At 68.7% G+C, this 25,724-nt stretch overlaps 2 protein-coding genes across 2 annotated transcripts; one reads left to right on the forward strand and one right to left on the reverse strand.

Moving 5' to 3' along the window:
• Positions 1-1,912: 1,912 nt before the first annotated feature.
• Positions 1,913-23,312, forward strand: RARA (retinoic acid receptor alpha). The gene is given in 12 exon segments (XM_063403801.1): positions 1,913-2,060; positions 8,666-8,961; positions 19,803-19,951; positions 20,056-20,197; positions 21,064-21,224; positions 21,387-21,563; positions 21,643-21,847; positions 22,027-22,185; positions 22,685-22,831; positions 22,834-22,964; positions 22,967-23,020; positions 23,023-23,312. Coding segments are annotated over 11 exon segments (1,533 nt in total). The 5' UTR covers positions 1,913-2,060; positions 8,666-8,783; the 3' UTR covers positions 23,053-23,312.
• Positions 23,313-23,667: 355 nt separating this feature from the next.
• Positions 23,668-25,286, reverse strand: GJD3 (gap junction protein delta 3). Its single transcript, XM_063404975.1, has 2 exons — positions 25,210-25,286; positions 23,668-24,887 (listed from the first exon to the last, which is right to left on the reverse strand). The coding sequence occupies exon 2, from the start codon at positions 24,878-24,880 to the stop codon at positions 24,170-24,172; it is 711 nt and encodes a 236-aa protein (XP_063261045.1). The 5' UTR covers positions 24,881-24,887; positions 25,210-25,286; the 3' UTR covers positions 23,668-24,169.
• Positions 25,287-25,724: the final 438 nt, after the last annotated feature.

Here is a 25,724-nt window from a genome sequence, read left to right on the forward strand (position 1 = left end):
TGGATGAAAAATCGATGGCGCAGCTGGATCCAGGCGCGTGGGTGCCGGAGCTCCCGCCAGAGCCGTTCGTCACGGCGGGCTGGCGGTGCCGTGGCGGGAGCAGTGTGCCGAGGGGACACCCAGCACGGATGTGGGGAGGCCGAGGGCCCGCTGGGGTCCTGTCCCCCCACTCCAGCACACGCGTGTCCGTGTCCCCTGTCCCCACACACACGTGCCATGCCCACGGGGCTGGGCAACGCCGTGTCCGGCTGCGCTCCCGCCCGAGAGCGCGGCGGGGGCTCGGTGTCCCCTCGGCGGTGTCCCCGGTGCCCCGGCTGCCTCGCTGTCCTCCCTTGCACTCTCCCTTACATAAGCGGCCACGTGGCGGGCACGGCCGCCTCCCGCCGCGCCGTCACCGCCGGCACCCAGATTCCATCTGACAGCCCCTTTCCGCTCGGCTGCTCCCGCCTGGCACCGGGGCCGGGGGTGCGGGGCAGGACCCCGCACGACCCCGCCGCGCCCGCGCCGGGCCAGGTCTGCGGGGCCTCAGCGGGACGGGGACGCGGCCACCCTGTCCTCGTTGCACCTCCTGCCGCGCCCTGGCACCCGCTGCCGCCCTGCCCGCCCCGCTGCCGGGGCGCTGCCGGGCCTCGGGGCCGCGACGCCGCGGCACTGACGGGGCCCCGTGGCCGGGCGGGATGCGGCCGGTGATGGGCTCGGTCCCGGGGGGCTGTGCTCGGGGGTCCCCGGTGGGAGCAGAGGGGGGTCGGGCTGGCCGCCGTGCACATCTGGGAGTGATTTGGCACATTCCACTGGGCTGAGCACATGCCGGCGCCTGGGCCCCGGTGTGCGGGGAGGGGGCCAGCGGCTGCTCTGGGCTGGGGTTAGCCCGGCCTGGCTGCCCACGACCGGCCGGGAAGTCCAAACTCCTTCTGGTGAGCACACGGGGGAAACTGAGGCACGGGAATGTGCTGATTGGCCTGGTGGGTACCACCCTCCTGTGTGGGCACTGGGGGATTCTGACAGGCACCCAGGCGTGTCCTGGGTGGCGGGGGGCCAGTGTGGCTCCCCCTGGGCGTGTGCTGAGGCTGCCTACACTCCTGACATGTGTGCCTTCCCAGGGGAGCTCCTGCCCCACTGCCCTGCCAGCCCTCGTGCCACAGGGCCGTGCTGGTGGCTGCAGGGCCTTGGCTGCCCTTTCTGGCCTCCCCGAATGTGGCTGGGTGGCCTGGGTCCATGTCCGTGTCTCCATTCCTAGGATCAGCATCTCTCCGGGGACAGACAGAGCAGGGAATCCCCCTGGGTACAGGCACTCGACACCCCCAGGGTGCCATAAGTGCCCCCAGCCCTCCCCCTCTGAGCCTGGGGGAGCAGCTCAGGGACTCCCCATCCCTCTCTCCCCCAGAGTCTCTTCCCATCTCTTCCCTACACCCCTGGAGCACCCCTGTGTTTTCCCTCATGTGGGTGCCCCAATCCTCGCCCCGGGGGGGTGGGAATCCAGAGGCAGAGAAGAGGGAAGCGGGCTGGGGAGGGGGGAGGGGCTTTGGAGCACCTCCTCCTGTGAGTGTTGGGGGAAGAAGGGTAAGAGGGGCAGCGAGGTTGCGGTGCGCGGCCCCTTTAAAAGCCCCCCCCGCCCCGCCGCCGGCGCGGCGCGCGCACCCACTTTCTCCCCTTCCGCTTTCTCGAGACTTCAAAGAGTTACAAAGCAGCGCTGGCCCCGCCCCCGCCCCGCCCCCGCCCGCGCCCCATTGGCCGGCGGGGCGGAGCGGGGGCGTGTCCCACACGAGGGGCGTGGCCTCCAGCCGCTCCCCCCCGCCCTCCGCCGCCGCCGCCGCCGCCGCCGCCGCCGCCCCGCCCGGCCCAGCCCCGGGTAAAGTTTCCCCGCGAGCACATGACTCGCAATGGCCGCGGCCGCCGCTCGGTGAACCCGCCCGGGAACCCCCACCCCACCCCTCCCTCACCCCTCTAAGCCGGGGCGAACCCCCCCCTTCCCCCCGCTTCTTCCCGGTGCCGCCGCCATGCAGCCACCACCGGGAACTCCCCGGGTTTAAGGATTTCGGTGTTGGAGTCTCCGTGAGCAGGTAATGAGGGGGCTCTGGATCTACCCGTGGGAGCGGGGCTGGGAAGGAGGGTCTTGATGCGGCTGCGGTACCGCCTCTGGGGATCCCCCTCCGGTAACGGGTGATCCCGGGGTTCCCGCAGCGGGGGAGGGACTCCGCCGGGCTGCGGCTGCCGGGAGCACCGGAGCCGCAGCGGCTTCGGGATTGCGGCTTTGGCCTCTGCCTCCTACACCGGGCTCGGGGGTGCCGGAGTTCCCTCTCCCGGTACCGACCGCCGGGGCGCTCCCGAGCGGCAGCGCTGCCCCCCCACCCCGGGGCGGGCTCCGGGAAGGCTCCGGTAGCCCCTATAGCCCACCGGGGACCGGAAGACCGCTACAGAGCGCGGTGTTGGGGAGACCTCTCCGGGATTACCGGGCTCCCCTGGGCCGCCGGTGCTCGCAGCCACATTCCCCCCCACCTTTCCGCGGTGGGGGGGGGCCGGGGCCGCTTCCCCTTTTCGGGGTGCGGTGGGGCCGGGGCCCGGCGGGGGAGCGCGGCCGGGAGCGCGGGGGGCGGCGGGGGCCGGGGGCCGGGGGGCGGGAGCGGCGTCTGCGCCGTTTCCTGGCCGGCGGGCGGAGGAAGCCATCGCTCTGCGCGGCTGACAGGGCGGCGGCGGGCGGGGGGGCCCGGGGGAGCCGGGCGGGGGGCGGCGGGGCCGGGGAAGGGACCGTCCACCGCCGCTTCCCTCCCGCAGCAGCTGCCCGGGGCCGGGCCGGGGGCGGCGGGGGCCCCGCGGGCTCCGGGCGGAGTGGGCGGATGGGGGTGCTGTCCCCCGGCTGCTCGACCCCGACAGAGGGGGGACCCCCCCCTACGGGAGCGGGGAGCAGCGCCCCAGGCTGGGGCGGGCCGGTGCGGTGACAAATCTGTGCCTCTATCCCCCAAATCTGTTCCTCTGACCTTTGACCTCGTTGGTGGCAGGGGCCGCCCCGCAGCGCGGCGGGGGCCGGAGGGGACACGGGGGTCCCCCAAGCCGGTCCCCCTGCCCCGGGGAGCCGGGCAGGCACCGGCTGGTGGCTCCGGGTGCAGCACCCGCCGCGTCCTTGCGCCGGGATTAGCGGGTGACGGCTCGGTGGCTTAGCGGCCCCGCGGCCACTGCTCCCGGGCCATATGTCACCCGTGGGCCCCCACCCTGCCCTTGGGGGTGACCTTGGTGCGGCTCGAGGATGCGCCTGCTGCCGTGGGTGCTCGCACCAGGGGTGCCCGTGGGTGTCCCGATGGGTGTCCGGCCCCTTTGCCCATTGCTCACAGCCCTCCACGGTGACACGGTGACACGGCCACCGACAGTGGGATGGCAGGAGCAGGGCAGTGCCCTGTGCTTCATCTGGCACTGCCTGATGCCTGCGGCTGCTCCATTCCCACAGGGATGCCTGGCTTCACCCAGCTGTCCTCGTACATCCTCTGCGTCCCTGCACTCGGTCCCTGTGGCAGGAGCAACGGCGTGGCCACAGAGCCTGGGGACAGCCGTGCCACCGCCTGCCCTGCGGCGCTGGGATTCACCATCCCGCCGCTCCAGAGCTATTTATATCCAGGAGGTTCTGGTGTGACAACGTGCCACATTTGGCCGCTCGTGCCCTGAGCCACCGTGCCCTGAGCTGCTGTCCTGGCAACATCCAGCGCCGTTCCCAGTGCTGCCACGAAGAGGCTGGCCGGGCTCTGGGGCCCCCCAGCCCTTTTTGGGGCGCTGCTGCAGCACGTCAGGGCTGTGGGAACCGTGAGTCCCCTGCAGCGCGTGCCTGGAGCCTCAAGGTGCCCCACGCCACGGGGCACCCCTGTGCCGCAGGGCCCCCTGGCAGCGCCAGCCCCGGGGGGGGCGCACAGCGAGCGCGGGGGGTGCGATCATATCTGCGGTGACACATGTGCTGATTACGGAAAATGGGTTAATCTCCCTGCGGCTGGAGGCGGCTTAGCGGGGGGTAGCTCGTGGCAGGGCCCGGCGAGGGGCCGCGTGCGCCCGCCGTGGCCTCCGCTGTCCCCGCTGAGCCCCGGCTGCCAGGCAGTGACAAGGGACATGGCAAGGGGACGTGGCAGCAGCGCACGGCTGCCCGCCCGCCCGCAGCCGGCCCGGGCGCGACACGGTGGGTCGCGGTGGCCGCGGCGTGGAGCAGTTTGGGCCCCCCCAGGTACATCAGGTCTCCGCTGCCGGGAGCCTGCCCAGGCTCGGGGCACGGTGCCACCAAATCCCGGTGTCCGGGGGTGCCGCGCAGCCGTCTGCCCGCTGGGTCCCCCCGCGCTGTGTCCCGAGCGGCCCCGTGCCAGCTGCACTTGTCTGCCGGCTGTCGCCGAGCCAGCGAGGGCTGTCTGGGGCCGCGCTGTTCCCGGCACGCCATTCCCAGGGCGCCGGCTGCCGCCGCAGCCTCAGCTAAAAACAACCGGGACTGCTGCGAGCGGCTGCCGGGGCACCATCCCCCTGCCTCCCGGGAGCCCCTGTGGAACTGGGATGGGGCACTCCGGGACCCCTGGGATGGGGCACTCCAGGACGCTGAGCCCTGGGCCTGTGGTTTCCTGATTTCATCCTGAGGGTTGGGATACAGGGTGGGAATTGGGCTGTGCCTGGGGATGTCCCCTCCATGGCCAGGCGGTGGTGGGTGTGGGTGTGTGTCCCCAGGGTGCTGTGGGGACAGCCCGCAGTGTGAGGGGCTGGTGGGTCGTGCTGGCCAGGACACCTCTGGACCTTTGGGACTGGCCTGCTCCTCTGGAGGCAGCCACGGTGCAGCCAGGCCGGAGCGGTGCCGGTGGCGGTGTGGCACAGCTGTGGCCATCCCAGGGGCCGTGGCGGGGGCGGGGGCACCTGTTCCCGCAGAAGAATGGCGCGTCTGGTGCTGGGTGCGGGAGGTGTAACCGGAGCGGCGCGTTCCCGGCGTAACCGGAGTCGGCCCAGCCGCAACAGGTGGAATTTCAGTTTGTGGCTCCTGGCGGCAGCGAGATGTGGGGTGCTGGGGTGAGGACCCACACTGCAGGTCCAGCAGTGACTGCCCAGGGTGCCCATGTGCCTCCGTGGGCTGCAGAGGCCAGCATGGGCACCATCCCTGGTGGCACAAACAGCGTCCCCGTGGGCCAGTGTGGTGTCCCTGGCCCTGTGTCTGTGCTGGGGGAGTGGTGGTGGCTCGGTGTCCCTTGCAGTTTGTGTTGGGATGCGGGAGCAGCAGTGCTGCCCAGGGACCTGCAGCGGGGCTGAGCAAGCCCCTGGGTCGGCTGCTGGCCACGGCGAGTAGGATGTAGGTCCTGGGGTCTGCACTGGCCTCAGCATCCTCAGATTCCCGTTGCCAGCACAAACTCGGGCGCAGGCTGCCTGGCCGAGTGTGTGCCGCTGGCTCCGGCCGTGCCGCAGGCTGGGCATGATTCACGCCTGCCCGGGGACGTGAGAAACGTGACGGTGACTCACCGTGGAGAGCCTGGGGGATACGGGGAGAGGGTCTCTCTCAGCAGCCCTGTGAGAGGGGCTCCTCACCACCTCTGCACAACGCTGGCCTGCCCGGGGGGCCCAGAGGGGCCGGCGGTGGCGGGGGGCAGCGGGGGCAGCCAGGCCCTTGGCCTCGCGTGCGAGGCCACCCCAGGCTGCCTCCGCTGCCAGCGAGGAAACCGCAGGCTGCAACCGCAGTGGCTCCGCAGGCGCTTCCTGCCCTGCCCGGAGGCTGCCATCCTGTGCCCCCGTACCCCAGCACGGCAACCCCGCTCTGCCCACACACCGTGGGGGCAGCCTGGCACGGGGAGGGTCCCCGTTGCCCGTTCTGGTGAGGGTGGGGGACATCCCCAGCAGCCGCTGCCAGGTTTGGGGAGCGCAGGATGCTGCGGTGGTGAACCCTGCGATGGCAGCAGGGACGAAGGCCCGGGGTGGCAGGTCAGTGGGGTCATTAGTCAGTGCGGTGATACGTCAATGGTGTGACTGACTCTAGGGTGGCAGGGGAGCAGGGTGAGAGAGTCTGGGCTGACAGGGGCTGTGACAACTGGGCCAGGACTGAACTGAAACCTGTCCGCCTGGGAATCGAGAGTGGCAAGGGGAAGCTGCGGCCTGGAGCGCGGTGCCCGCCGGCATGACAGGAAGGGCTGGGTCGCTGCCCGCTGCCCTGCCAGGCACCCCCAGGCACCCCCAGGCCCGCTGGCCCCCGCTGCGGGGGGTGTCAGGGCGGTGCCCCCGCTCACCGGCCGTGTCACATCCGGGCGCTGGCGCTGCCATCGCCGTGTGCCCCGACAGGAAGCACAGCTGGGTTTGGGGGTGTGACATGGCCGAGGCTGGGGTGCTGCCTGCACTGGGGGTTTTGGGGAGCGTCAGGGTGGGCTGGGTGTGTCGCTGGCTGGGGTGGTCCCTGGGGAGGGGGTGTTGCAGTGTGGCCGTGCTGGTGGGATCCTGGTTGCTTTGCTGGCTGTGCTGGACGTGGCTGTGGACACTGAACCAAGCCTGGGGGGGGTCACACTGGGGGGCTGCCTTTTTGGAAGGGGTCTCTTGGGGAACTGTGCCAGTGCTGCCTGGCCTGTCTGGCTGTGCACACATTTTTGGAGAGGGCTTTGTCCTGTCTTTGGGGTCACAGTGGGATGGTGGCTTGTGCAGCATTTTCCCACCCCAGCTGTGTCTCCCCCCAGCCATGGCCCCCCAAATTATATCTCCCACCAGCCCCACTGCTGCTGGCCCTGGGAATGGTGGGATCTGCGTGTCCGTGCGTCTGTCCATCCGCTCCCGGGGGCCACCCCCGGCCTGGATGGGAGGTTCCTCGTGGCTGGATTTGGCCCGGGCCCTGCAGCAATGTTTTCCGGGGCTGGAACGAGGCGCTGGATTCCAGGAAGCTCCGGGCCTCGTCCAGCTCCTGCAGGGACTGGAGGAAAAGGCGTTGGGGCGGGTGAGCATGGGCCCTGCCGAGGGGCTGCATGGCCATGGCCCCACGCTGCTGACCTGGCAGGCTCTGGAAATGCAGCTTGGTCAGAACCCACATTTGGGATGCCCATGAGTCCCCAGCTGGGCAGCAGCTGTGTGCTGGGGGCTGTGGCAGCACATGGTCCCAGGGGAGCTCTGGGCAGCAGCTCCTCCTGCCCACCAGGACCCATGGGAGCAGGGCTGGCCACGCTCCCCGGACCCTCCTGGCCACTGCTGGTGGTGTGGAGCATTGGGAAGGGGGGTCACTGGGGTGCACGGTGACCAGCCCGGCGGCGCTGGCCTCGCTCGGTCCCTGGCCAGCGTTGTGTGTGGGGGGGCCTGAGCGGGTTGAGTAATTGGGCCCCGGCACGGCTGGCACGGTGCCCAGCAAGCACTTGGCACCGGCAAACATAAACAGTTCTTCCCGCGCCTCCCTCCCCTGGCTCCCCCTGGCCGGCACAACTCGGGGGCCACGGCCTGGCCGGGGGGGCCATGGGCAGCCCCCCACGCCTCAGCCCAGGGTCCCTGCAGTGCCATGTGTGGACACCATGCAAGGGCTGTCCCCGGTCCAGTGCTGAGCCAGCGTCCGGCACCGTGCCCTGGCAATGCCTGTGGGAATCCCACACTCACTGGGGCACCCTGTGCTGGGGGAGGTGTGCCCCCCATCCAGCCATTGATGGGTGACAAGACCCCCATGGGTGCTTCCCAGTGGGTCAGTGAGTTGGGAGAACGGGGGTCCTGCCTCCAATGGGTGCAACCAGCTGGGTTCTGGTGGGGCGGGCAGGGCCATGCCCATCCCGGCCCCTCCCCAGCGCCTTGCCGGGCGGCCCAGCCTTGTTCCTCTGGATCCTTTTCCGCCTCCGCGGGGCCGGGAGCCAGCACTCTCGGCAAATAAACAGCCCCCGCCGGGCCCTGCGCCAGCACTTAAATAAACAGCCAGCCCGGGATTGTGAAAGCCCCGCGCCCCCCTTCCCACCGCCCCCCGGCTGGCCAGGGCCGAGGCGTCCGTGCCCACCGGCCAGGCCTGGGAGCTGCTGGCACACGGCACGTGGCACATGGCACATGGCACATGGCGTGGGGCAGGGGCTGCGTCTCGACGGGCACGGCCCAGCCTTGATGCTGGCTGAGCCCCCCGGTGCTGGTCCTGTGGGGGTTGAGCCCCCTCCTCCCTCTGAGGCTGAGCCCCCTCGAGATCCGCGCTGGAGCCGGGGTGGGCAGAGCGTGGCCGTGACGGCAGAGCCGGCCTGGAGCGGAGCCGCTGTCCTCAGGGGACCCCAGTGTGCCCGTGTCCCCCCCCGCCGTCCCCAGCTGCCCCTCAATCCTCCAGGCTGGGGCAGGGGCTGCTGCCCCCAGGCCCTGCTGTGTGCCCCGTCTCCCATGTCTAGCCTGGCAGGGCAGGTTTGGGATCGTGGCATGGCCTTTGGCTGGCGGGGGTGCCCTGTGGGGCCACAGTGTCCCCAGACCGTCCCCACACCGTCCCCCGTCCCCCCCACTCAGCTAAGCTGGGATTAGCGAGCTGCGCCTGCCGGTGCCGCCGTCCCAGTGTCGTTAATCGGGGGGATCGGCGTTAATCCCCCACAGAGCCCCAGGCCCGGCCAGCTGCGCCCTCCTGGGGCCGGGAGGGGATGTGGCCCCGGGGGGGGGTCTGGGGAAACTGAGGCACGGCTGGTGGGTGCCCCCGCGGGGTGGGGGTCAGCGGTCCCAGCCCCTCTGCTAATGCCCCTCTCTGCTTCCCCCACAGCGCCGCAGGACCAGCGCCAGCTGTGAGGACAGCCCGGCAGCGGGGCACCCGCGGGCCCCATGCCCTGCTCGCCCCCGGGACCCCGCACCTGAGAGCCCCCCGCACCGGAGACCCCAGCATGGCCAGCAACAGCAGCTCCTGCCCCACGCCGGGCGGGGGGCACCTCAATGGCTACCCCGTGCCCCCCTACGCCTTCTTCTTCCCACACATGCTGGGGGGGCTCTCACCACCCAGCACCCTGGCTGGCATCCAGCACCAGCTCCCCGTCAGTGGATACAGCACCCCGTCACCTGCCAGTGAGTACCGCGGCCCTGCGGGGGCTGGGGCAGCCCCCAGTGCTGGGGGGGGTGTGTGGGGACCCCTCTGTCCCCAGCATGAGTGTGGGTGGTCCATAACGTGTCCCTGGGGCAGTGGCACTGGTGAGGGAGGGTCTCCCTGCTCCCATCCACACCTGTGGGGAGCTGATTTTGGGGGTTCTATGATGCCAGCTGCTTTTCCCCCATGTGAGTGCTGCTGCTGGGGAAACTGAGGCAGGGAGTGGTCAGTGGCCGTGGTGGGGTTGTGTCATTAATTGCGGCCGCCGTCGTTAGTGGCTGTTTTATATGCTGGTTATTAATGGCCTGCGGGCCCTGTCCGGAGTGTCCCTGTCCCTCGCTGTGACCAGCCCAGGTGCCAGTGGGTGCCGTGTCCCCGTGGTGGTTCTTTGTTCGCCGGTGGCGGGGCCGCCGTGGGGGAGGCGATGAAGGCGATGAGGACAATCATCATCGCGGCTGCTCCGATCCCATTTCCCCGTGACAGGGTCGTCCATCACGGCCCCGGTAATCACCGCCTGCCACGACGGCAGCTGGGAGCCACTGGAAGTGGGCTCCCACCCGGGATCCCCCCGAAGCAGCACCCCTCAGAGTGCCTCAGTTTCCCTGGATGCCGTGGGGTGGCTGCCGGACCTCTTCTCACCCCGGCCCCACGGTGGTGGGTGCCCGTGCCTGTTCCCTGCAACAGGAGTGCCCTGCGGCACCAGCTGCCGGGGAGAACCCCGTGGGTCGGGGTGTGGCGGGGCCCCCCCGGCCCGTCCTTGGCCCCGGGGGCCGGTGCAGGTCCGGGCAGGGCCGGCCCTGGGTGCTGTCCCCCGCCGGAGCCGCCCCGGCGGCGGTGGGACCCAGTGGGACCAGTTCAGCGACTGGGTGTCGGCGGGTGGGGCCACTCCCCCGCGCTGGCTCTGGGGCCATTCCAGGCGTGTGGGAACAGGCTGGGGGGGCCGCCTGTGTCCTCCCCTTCCCTGACACTGAGGACAGGGCCACGGGCGCGGCTGGAGGGTGTCCTAGGGCGGGTGGCCGAGCGGTGAATCGTGCCTCAGTTTCCCCTTGGCTTTCCCTGCTAGGTGCCCGAGGGATGCAGGGGGTGGGGGCACCATGTCTTGCTGCCCCCATGGCATTCACACAGCCGGGTGGGTGCTCGGTTTGGGTAGGTCCTGCAATGTTGGGGTGTCCCGTGGTGCTGCTGCTCTCGGTCCCGGTGCAGGGAGGTTCTGGTGTCTGTGTCCTGCCTGCGGGGGGCCCGGGGCTGCCACCCCCTCCTCACCATGTGTCCGGCCCTCGCCAGATGTGCTGCAGCTGCACGGCCCCAGGGCATGGCTGGGCCCTGCTGGGGGTGCAGCTGCCCCTCCCAGGATTTGGGATTGGACTGGGCAGCCCAGCGGGTCCGTGGCTGCCGGGATGGGGATGTGGTGGGCTGGGAGCTGCGTGTGGGCACGTGTGTGCTCCCACGGTGGGTGTACACGCGTGTGCCCTCTGTGGGCTGGGTGCGTGTGTGTGGAGCTGCGTGTCCACGGAGCTGCATGTCCACGCTGCGCTGCTGGCAGTGCATGCACAGCTGTGTGTGCACACCTGGGGCTGTGCAGGATGTGCACATCTGTGCCACGTGTGTGTGTGTCAGTGCCTGCTGTGCCTGTGTGTGCACACCTAGGGCTGTGTCACATGTGTGTGTGTGAGTGTGAGTGCCCTCTGTGCCTGTGTCCACACCTAGGGCTGTGTCACACGTGTGTGTGTGTGTGAGTGCTGTCCATGCCTGTGTGCACACCTAGAGTTGTGTCACACGTGTGTGTGTGTGTGCCCTCTGTGCCTGTGTGTGCACACCTAGGGCTGTGTCACATGTGTGTGTCAGTGCCCGCTGTGCCTGTGTGTGCACACCTGGGGCTGTGTCACATGTGTATCTGTGTGTGTGTGTGTGCCCTCTGTGCCTGTGTGTGCACACCTAGAGCTGTGTCGTGTGTGTGTGTCAGTGCCCGCTGTGCCTGTGTGTGCACACCTGGGGCTGTATCACATGTATGTGTGTGTGTCAGTGCCCTCTCTGCCTGTGTATTGGTGACACACACAGAGCAGGCTTGCCCGTGTCCCTGTGCCAGGTGCGTACACGCGTGTTGGTGTGTGTGGCGGTGCTGGCTTGTGCCTGTGCCCTCATCCCCATCCCCGGGGGCTCAGTGGCGCCTCGCTGTCCCTGCAGGTCCCCTCCCCTTGCCCAGAGCTGGCCCGTGCCGTGTCTCGGGGGTCGGCGAGGGGCTCCCATTGCAGCCGCCCCCCCGAGCCCCTCCCGAGCCCTGATTCCCAGGCCTGGGGGCTGCGGGACCCCTGCCCAGCCCCTGCTGCAGCCGCGCCCCCCCGGCCCCGCTCCGGGCCGCCGGGACGGGGGGCCCCGCGCCCGGCCTGGCCTGTCACCCTACCCGCTGGCTCCGGTTTCCTCGCGCCGCAGCCGCTCCCCCGCAGCGCCCCGTAATTAATTAATTTTTAAAAATTAATGAGCAAAACGTGCTCCCTGCAGGCCGGGGGCCGGGGCCGGGGGGGGCCCGCCGGGCCGGGGGGCCCCGCTCGGGGCAGTGGCCGGGGAGCCCCGCGGGGTGCGGTGCTGGGGACCCCCGGCCCCCCCAGTCCTGCCCGGGGAAGATTGATGAGGCGCTGGGCCCCCAGCCTGGGAAAGCCCATTAGGCGGAGGTTCTCTATCACTGTCAGGGGCCGGGGGGAGCCGCCTGCTCCAGCCGGGAATTCGCCGGGCTCAAAAGCGGCTGAAGGGGATAAATGGGGTCTTTTGAAGTGGGCGGGCGAGAGGGGGGCTGCGGGGCCCGGGGGGGGGGCGGGGGGCTGCGGGGCCCCGAGGTGCCGGCGCGGCTGTGGGGGAAGGGCTGCGGCCAGCACCCCGGGCTGGGCTGGGGGGGTTTGTGCGGAGGCTCCGGGTGTCCCTGTCCGTGGGGATTGTGACCCTGTGATCCCAAAACCATCCCCTGCGGGGACGCAGGGTCCTCCGTGGGGTCCCCATGGGCAGTAGGGTTGGGTTTGCATCTTTTGGAGGCATCTCTGTCCCCCCGGAGCATCGCTCGGGGAGTGGGGCCAGGAGGATGCGGGGCTGGCAATGTCGCTGGAAGGGCCCTGTTTTCGTGTCTCCAGGCTGCCGGTGGGATGTGGCTCAGGGCGGGGTGTCCCTGTCCCCCTCACACCGCGGGATTGCGTGAGGGGTGTCCCCTCGCCCAGTTCCTCTTGGCTCTGGAACGAAGGTGTTGTGTCTTTTTGCTGGTGTTTTTCTTTCTTTCTTTTTTTTTTTTTTTTTAAATCTCTGTTTCTTCCTGTTGCCGCCGGCGCGGGCCGGGAGGGGATGCGGGCCGGGCAGGGATGCGGGAAGCGGTGCAGGAAGCGCTGCGGGATGGGAAGCGCTGCCCGTCGGGGCGGCCGCCGGCACGGCCCGGCCGCGCGGTGCCACCGCCCGCGTCCCCTGCGCCGTCCCCTCCGTCCCCTCCATCGCAGCCACATTCTTTCCAGCGCTGGTAAATGAGTCAGAGCAGACATTTGTCATGTTCGCTGCAGGAAGTTGGAGCAGCGCTGGGCTTTTGTTCGAAACCTGCTGGCTAAGCAAAGCCTCGACTTGCCATTATTATTTAAACAGGCGCTGCCGCGCTGCGCAGCCCCGCACGAACACACGGACACGGACACGCGTGCACAGCCGCACACACGTGTACAGCCACACGTGTGCACAGACACACGTGTGCACAGACACACGTGTGCACAAACACATAGGTGCACAGCCACACACACAGACACACATGTACAGCCACACGCATGCACAGCCACACACAGAGACAGCCACACATGTACAGCCACATGTGCACAGCCACGCACACAGAGACAGACACACATGTGCAGCCAGACACAGAGACAGACACACATGTACAGCCACACATGTGCACAGCCACACACAGAGAGACAGTCACACGTGTGCACAGCCACATACGGACACACATGTACAGCCACATGTGCACAGCCACACATGTACAGCCACACATGTGCACAGCCACACAGACAGCCACACATGTGCACAGCCACACAAACGTACAGCCATACATGTACAGCCACATGTGTACAGCCATCCATGCAGAGACAGCCACATGCGTGCACAGCCCCACACATGTACAACCACACATGCACAGCCACACGTGCACACAGGACAGTAACATGCATGCACACACACACAGTCACAGAGCCTCATGCATGCACACAGCCACTGGCATGCACATGGTCACAGAGCCACACGCCGCAGACACGCAGATGTGTGCGGCAGCGCCCGCATCCTCCCGCCCGTGTCCAGCCATGCACACGCGTGTGCTCCTGCTGCCCATGGCAAGGCCCAGCTGGGGGGTCAGTGGAGCTCCTCTCCCTCCACAGGCACCCCGGGGCTGGGCAGCGTGGGTGCCGTGGCGTGCCCGCTGTGCAGCACGGGGATGGCTGCGGCGGGAAGTGGCACCCCCGGGGCCTGTCCTTGGCGTGTGACCGTCCCCGCTCTGCACTGCCAGCGCTGTCACCACTCAGGGGTCCCCGGGTTTGTGGTGTCAGCTTCAGCAGCGGCTTGTGTGAGGGGGTGGTGTGGTGGGGAGTGGTGGCACATGGTTCTCTGCCCTGCATGGGTGACATGCCAGCACACGCATGTGCACGCACACACAGAGCAGGCTGTGCACACACGCGTGTGCTAACATACTCAGCTGCTGCCGTGCTCAGTGGGACACGGTGTCACACACATGTGCGTGTGTGTGCAGGACAAATGCACACACGTGTGTGCACACAGGCTGCCCTGCACAGGCAGACGCACCTCCCCATGTGTCTGTGCAGCGGGAGCACACGTGGCCCCTCTGCAGCAGGGATGTAGACATGCGTCATGCACTGGGAACATGCATGAACACACATGCACATGCATGTACAGAGACCCACCATCCCCCCCGGGGGGGTGGGTGAGGGTCAGGCCGAGGTGAGCCCTTCCCGCGGGTTCACCCGCAGTTCACCCGCATCCCATTAGGCAAATGAGCCGCGGCCGCCGGGCAGCCCCCGGGACCCCCGGGACCCCCGTCATCTCCTCCGGGCAGCCCCCGGGACCCCCAGCCCCGCCTTGAGCCCCTCCCCATTTCGCTCCCGCGTGGCGCTGCCCCCGTGTGTCCGCGTCCCTCTCCGTGTCCGTGTTCCCTTGCGTGCCCCTTTGCCCCCGCGTGTCCGTGCCCTCTCCGTGTGTCCATTTCTCCACCACGTGTCCGTGTCACCTCATGTATCCGTGTCACCTCGTGTCCGTGCCCCCACCATGTCTATTAACCCCCTGCATGTCTGTGCCCCTCTCGGTGTCCGTGCCCCCTCCTCCCGCATGTGCTTGTCTGTACCCTGTGTCCGTGCCCCCCCCGCGTGTCCATTCCTCTCCTGCGTGTCCGTGCCCGTCCCCCGCATGTCCGTGCCCCCCGCGTGTCCGTGCCTGGTGTCCGTGCCCCCCGCGTGTCCGTGCCCGGTGTCCGTGTCCCCCTGCGTGTCCGTGCCTGGTGTCCGTGCCCCCCGCGTGTCCGTGCCCCGTGTCCGTGCCCCCCGCGTGTCCGTGCCCCGTGTCCGTGTCCCCCTGCGCGCGGGTGCCGGGGCGGCCCCGCGGCGCGGAGCGGGTTAAGCGCGGGGAGGCGGCGGGTGCCGGGAGGGACCGGGGCTGGCGAAGCCGCAGAGCCGGCGGGGCTGCGCCTTCCTCCCCTCCCCCCGCCTCCTCCTCCTCCTCCTCTTCCTCCTCCTCCTTCTCCTCCTCCTCCTCCCGCCGCTCGGGCGCGGAGCGAGCGGCGGGGCCGCTCCGCGGGGCGATGGCAGCGCGGCGCGGGGCGCCCCGGGGGCGCGGGGGGGGGCACTGACCGCCCGGGGCCGCCCCGGCCGGGGGAGCCGCCCCCGCCGCCCCGGGACCATGTACGAGGGCGCGGCGGTGGCGGGGCTGCCCCCCGGCCCCTTCCTCCGCATGGATTTCTACGGGCCGGGCCCCCGGGGCTGCCGCCCCCCGCCGTGGAGCAGCTCCGGCCGCTGTAGGTACCTGCGCACCGGGGGCGGACCGGGCCCCCTCCGTCGCATCGGGCCGGGGAGAGCGGCCCCGAAACCCGGGCGGGTGCGGGGGGGGACTGCGGGGATGGGTGCGGGGTGCGGGGATGGGTGCGGGGGCCTTGGCTGTGGGCGGGGGGCTGAGCTGGTCCTGGAAGAGTGCGGGGCTCAGCCCCCTCAGCCTCCTCCCCCCAGCTCCATGCGCAGAAGCCACCGGCTCTTTAAACACCCCCTGCCCTATTTCGGGGGCAGGCGGGACCTCGGGGCCGAGGTCGGTGAAGGGAGGCAGGGGGGGTCGCATCTCGCCCCCCTCTTCCCGCAGCGGGGTCCGGGCAGCGCCGGCTCCTTCGGGAATTTCGCTCTCTCCTGATAAAGGCTCCGGGAAAATCCAATTAACTACAGACGGAGCCGCCGCTGCTGCCCAGGCGCGGGGGAGCCCCAGCCTGGGCCCCCACCCTGCAGCGGATCGGGAGGTCCCCCTGGGCCGGGGGGTCCTGGGTGTGGATTGGGGCCGGAGCAGTCCTGTTCCGGCTGCCTTATGTCCCTGAAGGGGTCACGGCCCGCTGTCCCCCCCATGAGCTGTGCAGGGGGGGGCACGGAGGGCGTGAGGACACCGCCGTGCCGGGATGGGCGGCGGGGGGGCACGGGCAGCACACTCTGAGCGCCGGCCAGCCTGGGAGCTGTTCCCCCGGGGGATGTGGAGCCCTGCCGCGGTTTGTGCCCTCGCCGAGTGAGGTTTGGGGGGGCTGGAGGAGTCCCGTGACCCCGCCGTGGGCAGCCCTTGCCCTGGCACCCAGGGGCCACCAGAACGGCCCAGGGAAAGTCCAGCCGGGTTCCGTGGGACTTTCACCCCGATAAGGGCGGGGGCCCATGGCAGCGTGCCCGTGGCCAGCGCTGTGCAGAGGCTGTGTGGCCGTGGACCCCCGGTCTCACTCCCCTCATTGTCTCGGGGCTGCTCGACCTTTGCGCTGGCACCGAGCGCGGCCGAGGGGCCTTTGTCTGCGCTGGGGACATGCGGGGGCTCCCGCTGCCTCTGTGAGGGTGGGGGCTGCCCCTGAGGCCTCGCTCGGGCAGGGTGGGGCAGGGGGGTCCCGGGCTCCTCCTCTTAGCGCAGGGCTCCCCCGGCTCTGACTGTCCTGAGCAGGGCAGCTGGGGGCCATTGTCCCCTCTCTGTGCCCCCCAGTCCTGCGGGGGCCAGCGTCCACTCTCCGTGGGTCCCCTGCCCTGGCTGGGGCACCTCGGGGCACCGGTCACGGTGACCGTGACCTGGCGAGCGCATGGGCGCCGGGCGCTGGCAGCACTCCCTGGCTCTGTGCCCTGCTCCCGACGTCACACGAGGTGCCGTGTCTCCCCAGCCCGGGGGTGCCAGCCCGGGCAGGGCTCAGCGGTGTCGGGGCAGCCGTGCTGTGCCTCAGTTTCCTCAGAGCCAGCTGCGGCTGTGCCCGCTGGCCCCGCGGTGCTGGCAGCTGGCCCAGCGTGGCACGGCACTGCCCTGCCCGGCGGGGTGTGCTGCGCTGGCACAGGAGCCGGAGCTGCTTGGGGGAGCACGGGGAGCCCACCCACACCCCCAAGGAGGACTGGGGCTGCCACCATGGGGAAATGGAGACTCGAGGCAGCTCCTGAGGCTGGTGGAAGATCTTGTAGGAGCCCACCATAACAGTGGGAAGCCCCTGCCCCGTGGAGCCCTGTGCTGTCGGGGGTTTTTGGAACTCCGTGGGGGTGTGCGAGGGGTACGTGGGGTTGGATTGTGCGTGGCACCCCCCCGCGCTGGGCACATGATGGCCTCACATGGCCTTGCGAAAGCCGTGGGTCACAGATGGGTGTGTCGGGGTTTTGGGGACGCCAGGCCCTGGTGCTGGCAGGGGGCAGACACCGGGTCCTGGGCAGGATGCCCCGTTGGGACCAGGCGGTGCCCGGTGGGCTGAGCCCCGTGGCCGGTGGCACTTGAGCAGGATCGGGCACCCCACGGCTCAGGGTCCCCGGCACCCCCTTCCCTCCCTCCCCCTTCTCCTGCAGAGGCGCAGGAATTCGGGGCACGCAGGAAGCCCTGGGTGGGCCTCCCCTCTCCCGTGGGGGGCTGTGACCCCTGGCACGGCACTGCCACCACGCCGGGCTGTGCGGGGACCCCCGGTGCCCCCCGCTGCCACCCTCGAGTGGACTCCCCTCTCCCGTCCCCCCATCCTTGCCCTCCCCGCTCCTCCGGGCGGGCTCTGTCCCGGAGCGTGTCGGGGTGTTGGCGGCGCGGAGGCCGCTGTCCCCGCGGGGCCCTGGCACACGGGGTGTCCCCGCAGGCGCTTTCCCACGCCAGGGCGGGGGTGCGGGTGTCGGGGTGCCCCGGGGTCCCCCGGCGCGGGCAGGAAGCAGCCGGCGGGGCCGCGGGCGGGGGCGGCGCGCTCGGCGTTCACCCGGGATCTGGCGGAGCCGCAGCATCTGGTCTGCAGCTGGAGCCGGGCTCCGCCGCCTCGGCCGGGGGGGACAGCGGGGTTCCCTCTGCTGCTGGGGGTTGGGATGAGCCCGGGCATTGGGGTCCACCGTGTCCCCAACTGCACCGCGTCACCCAGCCCCGTTCCAGCAGGGGAGATGGGCACCCATGCTGCCCTGCTCAGCACCTTTGGGTGCTGCTCTGTGCCCTCCCCGTGCCCCCCAGGGGCGTGAGGGGCAGCCAGCCCTGATGCTGCCATGAGGAGGGCTCCCGGGGACCTGGCCAGGCTGGCAGCTGTGCCTGTGTCCGTGTCCCCTTTGCGGTGGCACCGTGGTCCTCTGGCTGGTGACGGGGGTGGCAGGGGATTCCCGGGGTGCTGGCGCAGCTCTGCCAGCGCAGGGACGCGGAGGGAGCTGGGTCCCCTCCCCCCTCCGCACCCAGCACATCAAAATCTTGTCAAATCCGCGTTTTGTGAGTGCAGCTCTCCACGAGGAAGTTCTTAAATTATATAAAAGAGGCGATAAATTATAGACGACGTTCGCTCAGTCACTTTAATGGCTCCGCTCCCTCGAGTGGCAGCGGTGATTTATTCAGCCCGGGAGCTCTGCCCGGCGCTCGCCCCCGCGCCTGCGTCCCACCCGCACCCTGTGTCCCACCCCTCACACCCACATCCCACCTCGCAGCCTCGTATCCCACCTTGCACACTCACATCCCTCCCTGCACCCTCCCAGCCCACCACACACGCCTTGCACAGTGCCCCACACGCTCAAATCCCACCCTGCACAATCACCTCCGTGCCCTCAAATCCCACCTCACACATTCCCCGTGTGCCCCACACACTCGTATCCCACCCCACACACTCGTATCCCACCTTACACACTCATATCCCACCTTACACACTCATTTCCGTGACCTCAAATCCCACCCCACGTCTTCCTCTCCCTGCCCCGCATGCTCCTGTCACACCCCGCACATTCCCCGTCCCCGTTGGCGCCTGGGGACAAGCGTCAGGGGTGGCTTTGTCCTGTCGTCCCCTCCCTGGCCCCATCCCGTGGCCTTTGGCGAGTGGCCCATGGCACTGCCGGGCTGGGGACCTCCCCCCCTCTCTCCCCAAAACCCCCCACTCCACTGGGGCCCTTCTCCGGGTTGGGTGTCCCTGGCTGGGGCTCCTCGTGGCTCCCCGGCCCCGGGGGGACCCCGGCGGCCCTGGGGCCCTTTTTGGGGTGCAGGGGCCGGCGGGGCGGGGGGGGCCCGGGCTCCCCCGCCGGGCCTGGCCTTTAATATCCTGTTTGACTGGTTCGCTTGGCTCTGCTGCAGAAAAACATTCGCAAACATCCCGGAGAAGCCGGGGAGTGCTTAACCCCTGCCTGGCTGCGCCCCACGCCGGGGGTGCACCCCGACTGTGCTGAGCCCCTCCCCAGCTCCAGGGGTGCACCCTGACCGTGCTGAACCCCCTGTACTGTGTGCCAGGGGTGCACCTCACTATGCTGAGCCCCCCTTGTGCCAGGGGGTGCACCCCAACTGCACTGAACACCCCCCTGCCCGGACTGTGCCAGGGCAGGAGCCAAGGCTTGACCTGGGGGACCTGGGCACCTCCTGCAGGGTCCTGGGGGACAGGGCTGTTCTGGGATGCCACAGGGATGTGCCTCGAGGTTTTGGAGTGCAGGAGGGGAACAGGCACGTTCCATGAGGTTTTGAGGTGCAGGGCTGTGTCCCCTGTGCTGCCAGGGCCAGGGTCTGCTTGTTATGGGGACAAAGGCAGCGCTGCCCTTTGGGATGTCCTCCACTGGGGAACCTCGGGGTGGCCAAAGGAGTGTCACTGTGCCTGTCCCCTCCTGGGGGGGACCTTGCTTTGGGTGGGGGTAGTGGGTGACCCTCGGGCTGTGGGGGTCACCCTGTATATATGGGGGTCACACTGTACAAGAGGGGGTCACCTGTATGTGCAGGTGTCACACTGTACATGTGCCCACACGTGTGAGTGAGCGTGTGGCACTGGCCCCTCCAAGCTGGCCCTGCACCCTCCATTCCCCCCATCCGCTGGCAGTGCTGCCTGGGCTGGGGGCTCCTGGGATCCCGGCCCTTTTCTTTGCTTTTTTTCTCCCTTTTTTTTTTTTTTTTTTTTTTTTTGTCTGCCTGAATTCCACATCGTCTCCGTGACCTGGAAATGTCACGTTGCATCTTCCCAGCACGCGTCCTCTCCCCGCTGGCCCCGCTCGACCTGGCGCCAGGGCCGGGCTGGGCAGCGCGGGGCTGGGGCTGCCGGGACCCCCGGAGCTGGGGAGCAGCCGTGGGGTGCTGGGTGGGGGTCCCTGCCCAGGGGGGGCTCCATGCCCTGAGTGCTGCCCCTTCCCCACAGCCGTCGAGACGCAGAGCACCAGCTCGGAGGAGATCGTGCCCAGCCCCCCGTCGCCCCCACCCCTGCCCCGCATCTACAAGCCCTGCTTCGTGTGCCAGGACAAGTCCTCGGGGTACCACTACGGGGTCAGCGCCTGCGAGGGCTGCAAGGTGAGCGCTGCCACCAGCCCCCAATGCCACCACGGCCCCCCGGGGTCCTCGGGGTGCTCGGGGTCCCCATGCCCGGCGCTGACCGGGGCGCGCGGGGTCCCCAGGGCTTCTTCCGCCGCAGCATCCAGAAGAACATGGTGTACACGTGCCACCGGGACAAGAACTGCATCATCAACAAGGTGACGCGCAACCGGTGCCAGTACTGCCGGCTCCAGAAGTGCTTCGAAGTCGGGATGTCCAAGGAGTGTGAGTGGGGATGGGGATGGGGACAGGGGTGGGGATGGGGATGAAGATCAGGGGTGGCGTGGGAAGGCCCTGCCTGGTGTCCTGGTCAAGGGGCTCTGGGTGTGATGGGCCATCCCAGCAGCCCCCACCGTGTGCCCAGCGAGGCCCGAGGGGGATGGGGACCCCCTGGGATTGTGTCACAGCCTGGCAGTTGCCCGGGCAACACATGATTGATGGTGTCAGAGATAAATGACGCTGACGAGGCCTCCCAGCTCTGCTGGCAGTTGTCATGGTGCCCGGCTGTGCCCCCGCGGTGGGTGCCCGGGGGACAGGGCTGCTGAGGCACAGCTGCCTCCCCGAGTCCTGCCCCATCTGCCAACCCCTGGGGGCCTGGGACCCCTGGGAGGAGCTGGCAGAGCCTGGGGGGCCAGGAACTGCCAGGAGGGTTCAACATCCCAGGGGCTCACCCTGCATCTAAGAGGGGTCTCAGCCCACAGAGGCTGAACCCTGCAGGGCTGGGGGAGGTCCTGCCAGTTGCTCCCCCCTTCCCAGCTGCCACCTCCAGGGTCCCTCCCATGCCCCTCACCCAGTGGCTCAGCTGCCATTCTGTGTCCCCAGAGTCCCTCTCTGATGTGTTGGCTTTGCAGAGCACTGTCCCCTTGGTGAGGGGTGTGGGCCCCCCAGGGGTGCAGGGTCTAACTGCACCCCTAATTGCTCCTAATGACTTGGGGGTTGTTTAAAGGAATCTGGCTCTGCTGGGAGCTTGTCACTACAGCTGAGCCCATTGCTGGTGGCAGGTCCCCATCCTGCCCTGAGGGGCAGGGCGTGGTGAGGCAGGGTCTGGGTGGCACTGGGGACAGGTGACAGTGACCCTGCCATTCCTGCAGCCGTCCGCAATGACCGAAACAAGAAGAAGAAGGACGTGCCCAAGCCGGAGTGCTCGGAGAGCTACATCATCACACCCGAGGTGGAGGAGCTCATCGAGAAGGTGCGCAAAGCCCACCAGGAGACCTTCCCCGCGCTCTGCCAGCTCGGCAAATACACTACGGTGAGTGGTGTATTTGGCACCTTTTAGGGGTGCCATTTTGGGGTTTTTTTGGTGCCTTTTGGGGGGATGCCAGTTTTAGTGTGCCATTTTGGGGTCCCGGGGTTCCTGGGGGCTGGGGAGGGTGCACCCCCCCATGCCCTCATCCCCCACCTCCCGCCACAGAACAACAGCTCGGAGCAGCGCGTGTCCCTGGACATCGACCTGTGGGACAAGTTCAGCGAGTTGTCCACCAAGTGCATCATCAAGACGGTGGAGTTCGCCAAGCAGCTCCCCGGCTTCACCACGCTCACCATCGCCGACCAGATCACCCTCCTCAAAGCCGCCTGCCTCGACATCCTGGTGAGCACGGGGACGGGGATGGGGACAGGGATGGGAAGGGGACACCAAGCTGAGCCCCCTGCCCTCTGCCCCACCCCAGATCCTGCGGATCTGCACGCGCTACACGCCAGAGCAGGACACCATGACCTTCTCGGACGGGCTGACGCTGAACCGCACGCAGATGCACAACGCGGGGTTCGGGCCCCTCACAGACCTGGTCTTCGCTTTCGCCAACCAGCTGCTGCCGCTGGAGATGGACGACGCCGAGACCGGGCTGCTCAGTGCCATCTGCCTCATCTGTGGAGGTGGGTGCAGGGACGGGCACTCACCCGGCGCCCGCGGGCCCCCGGTGCAGCCCGGCCGTCCTCCCCCAGTGGCTGAGCAAGGAGACCCCAAACAAAACCCAAGCGGTGGGAGCTGGGAACCCACAGGATGGCAAGGGGGATGTGCTGCTCCCCCCAACCACTGTGTGCCCCCTCCCCAGACCGCCAGGACCTGGAGCAGCCTGACAAGGTGGACAAGCTGCAGGAGCCGCTGCTGGAGGCACTGAAGATCTACGTGAGGAAGAGGAGGCCCAACAAGCCCCACATGTTCCCCAAGATGCTCATGAAGATCACAGACCTGCGCAGCATCAGCGCCAAGGGTGAGGCTCCTGCGGCTTTGGGTCTTGAGGGAGCATCCAGGGGACACTGGGGGGTCCAGGTCACTCAGCATCCTCCAGAGAGGATGAAGGAGAGGACACACCCGTCATCTTCCAGGGATGCTGGGGATGCCACCATGTCCCCTGTCCTCAGTGCCCAGGGAGAAGCAAAGCTGGGGGTGTCAGTTTGAGGGTGATGCTTTCAGGGTGCTCTTTTGGCAGTGTCACTTCTTGGATGCCATTTTGGGGGTATTGGTTCTGGGGTGCCACTTTCAGGGTGCTGTTTTGGGGATGCCAGTTTCAGTGTGCCATTTTGGTGGTGCCATTTTGGGTTGTTTTTGGGTGCCTTTCGGCTGTGCCATTTTGAGGTTTTTTTGGGTGCCTTTCGTGGGTGCCATTTTGGGTTTTTTTTGGGTGCTGTTTCTTTGGGTGCCAGTTTCAGTGTGCCATTTTGAACCTGCCAATTCCTGGTACCACCCTGCTGACCCCGACCCTCCCGCAGGCGCCGAGCGGGTGATCACGCTGAAGATGGAGATCCCGGGCTCGATGCCGCCGCTCATCCAGGAGATGCTGGAGAACTCGGAGGGCATGGACACGCTGGGGGGGCAGGCGGGCGGCCCCCGCGGGGGCAGCCTGGGCCCTCCCCCGGGCAGCTGCAGCCCCAGCCTCTCTCCCAGCTCCAACCGCAGCAGCCCGGCCACGCACTCGCCGTGACCCGCGCCCGGCGCGCGCCAGGACAGACCCGGCACGCCGGGAACCCCCGCGCCCGGCCCGGCTGCAGCCCCCGCCCGGGGCGGACTCCTCGGCAGCCCCCGCCGGAGCGGCCCCCGCGGGGAGCGCCCCCAGCCCCGGGCCCAGCGCGTTGGTTGAGTCACATTTCAGGGGCGTGGGGACCTCGGCCGCGGCCCCGGGGACGCCCCGGCCCCACCAGCACCAGCACCCACCGGGATCGCGACCACCGAGCCACCCCCACCCCCCCCCCGCCCCGGCCGTCCGCGGGGGGGGCCCGGCCAGCCCCGCACACCGAGGAAGCAGAGTCATTTAAAAGAGAAAAAAAGAAAGCAAAGTATATATATATAAATATCTATAAATATCTATAAATACGTTTTAAAACCTTTGTAAAAGTTTGGAGGGGTTTTTAGGCCTGTGCAGGTGGAGGGGGCACGGCGGGCGCTGCCGGGGGGAGGGGGGGGCACACCGGTTTATTATTATTAAATTCTTTTTTTTTTGTTGTTGTTGTTGAGATTTTAGTGGATTTAGAGTCGGGGGGCACCGGGCGGGCCCTGCCCCGGCCCCCCAGGCGGGGAGGGGACTGTGGGGGGCACAGGGTGGTGCCAGTCCCGGCCTCGCGGGGATGGGGGGCCCGGCCCTGCCGGCACGGGGAGGACGGGGAGGGGGGACGGGGGGGGCTGGCTCCAGAATAAAGTTTATTTATTCTAGTGCCCGGCTCGTTATTCTTGTGGGGGTACCAGGGGAGGGGGGGGTGCAGGGGTGGGGAGGGGATGGTCAGGCTGTGGCACCCCAAGTCCTGGTTTGGGGGGGGGGGGTGTTCTTTGCAGGAGGGCAGCCCAGGACTACCCCCCCCACTCTTGTGAAGGGTGAGACAGAATCCTTTGGGGTCCCCCCAGCACCCTAAAGTTCTGACCTTCGCATTCCTGAGGCCACAGTGGTGCCCCTCTATGCCAGGGGCCAGCCCTGATGCATTTGTGACACTCCCAGCACAGCGTTTGGGGCAGCCCTGGCTCCCCCGTGCTGGGCTGGGGGGAGGTCAGGGGTGTTCCTGCCACCGTGCAGGGATGGGACCTGTTTATTTTCTTTCTGTCCGTATTTTTTCCCCAGCAGCTGCCGGGTGAGGCTCATCCGCCGCCCACAACAGGAACCGGGGGCACCGGGGCACAGCCCGGCCCGGCTTCCCTGGCACGGCGAGGGCCGAGACCCCTCTGGGGCAGGGAGATCCGCACCTCGTCGCGGCGGGGGCAGGCGGGGATCACACGGTGAGGTCTCCCCGCGGGTGGGGAGCACCGGGCCCGTCCGCAGCACCCCCCGGGGCCGCGCCCCGCTCCTGCGGCCGCCGGCAGCAGCCGGGCCGCGCCGGGGGTCCCTTGCGCAGGAGGTGGGCGAGCTCGGCCAGGCTGAGCAGCGCCGAGACCAGCCCTACCACGAAGTAGAAGTGGATGAAGACGGTCTTCTCGGTGGGCCGGGACACGAAGCAGTCAACGCGGTGCGGGCAGGGCCGGCGGCGGCACACGAAGAGCGGCTGCACCCTGAAGCCGTAGAGCAGCGCCTGGCCCAGCAGGAAGCCCAGCTCGGCCGCGATCCGGGCCACCACGCTGCCCACGTAGAAGGGCTGCAGGCGGCGGGCGCGCTGGCCGGGAGCCCCCCCGCGCCCCGGCTTGGCCGCCTGGTGCACGGCGAAGATGACGAAGAGGGCGGCGGGTGCTGAGAGCACGACGACGTGGAAGACGAGGAAGCGGTAGTGGGAGATGGGGAAGGCGGCATCGTAGCACACGGGCTTGCAGCCCGGCTGCTGCGTGTTACACACGAACTCCTCCTGCTCGTCCTCGAAGACGTCGCTGCCCACGGTGGCCAGGACCAGGATGCGGAAGAGGAGCATCACCACCAGCCAGAAGCGGCCCACCATGGGCGAGTGCTCCTGCACGGCGTCCAGCAGCGAGCTCAGGAAGCCCCACTCGCCCATGGCCGCGCTGCGGGAGCGGGGTCAGTGCTGGGGGGACGCAGTGCCCGCCAGGTCCGACCCCGGTGGCAGCACGGCCCCTCCAGGTCTCCATCCTCCCGCCATTCCAAAACCCATCACGGCGTCCCCGCTCACCCTGGGAGGGTGCCCAGGCACTGCCAGCCTAGCTCAGCCTGGTCAGGAGTGTCCCCAAAGCACCCGCTGTGCCCGGGACTCGCTCTGCCAGGGGTGGGTGTAAGGGCACCAACAGGGCAGGACCAGCAGACTCCTCATCCCTTGTGCCCTCCCCTGCTCGGCCTGCCTGAGCTGTGCCCCCCACAACAGCCCCGTACCTGCGGAGGCTGCGGTGCACGGGGTGCCAGCGCTGCTGGCTCCGGCTGGCCAGGGCTGTCCGGGACTGTCCAGTCTCTTTGTCCAGCTGGGATGGGATAATGGTCCCACAGCCACGCCTGGAGTCCTTTTAAAGGGACAGAGCACCGGCTGGGGTGCGAGGAGGGAGGGGAGGGCTCTGCACTGCCGGTGGGGTTTGAGGACAAAAGCAGCCCTGCCCAGGGCCAGCAGCTGCCCAGGGCACAGGTTGGGACAGGGGTGGTGGCCTTCCCAGTACAGAAATGTCCCCAAACTTTGTCCTTCCCAAACCCACAGGGCCCCAGGATCCACAGGCCACATCACTCAGCCCCCAAAAGGCCCCCCCTGGCTGGCATCTCCCCCCTGACCCATCAGAGCCCTGGGGTTTTTAAAAAAGTTTAAAATTTTCCTAAAAACTGCCACCACTCCAGCCCTGCAGTGCCTGGGGGATGCTCACGGCTGGCACCAGCCCACTCTGCCCCAGGACGCTGTGCCAGGG

The sequence above is a fragment of the Prinia subflava genome, chromosome 8, assembly GCF_021018805.1.
Source record: "Prinia subflava isolate CZ2003 ecotype Zambia chromosome 8, Cam_Psub_1.2, whole genome shotgun sequence".
Classification (NCBI taxonomy): Eukaryota; Metazoa; Chordata; class Aves; order Passeriformes; family Cisticolidae; genus Prinia; species Prinia subflava.

What these genes read in the sequence shown, in the direction of transcription:
- GJD3 (XM_063404975.1), bottom strand. Translation starts at nt 24,880, where the DNA reads ATGGGCGAGTGGGGCTTCCTGAGCTCGCTGCTGGACGCCGTGCAGGAG.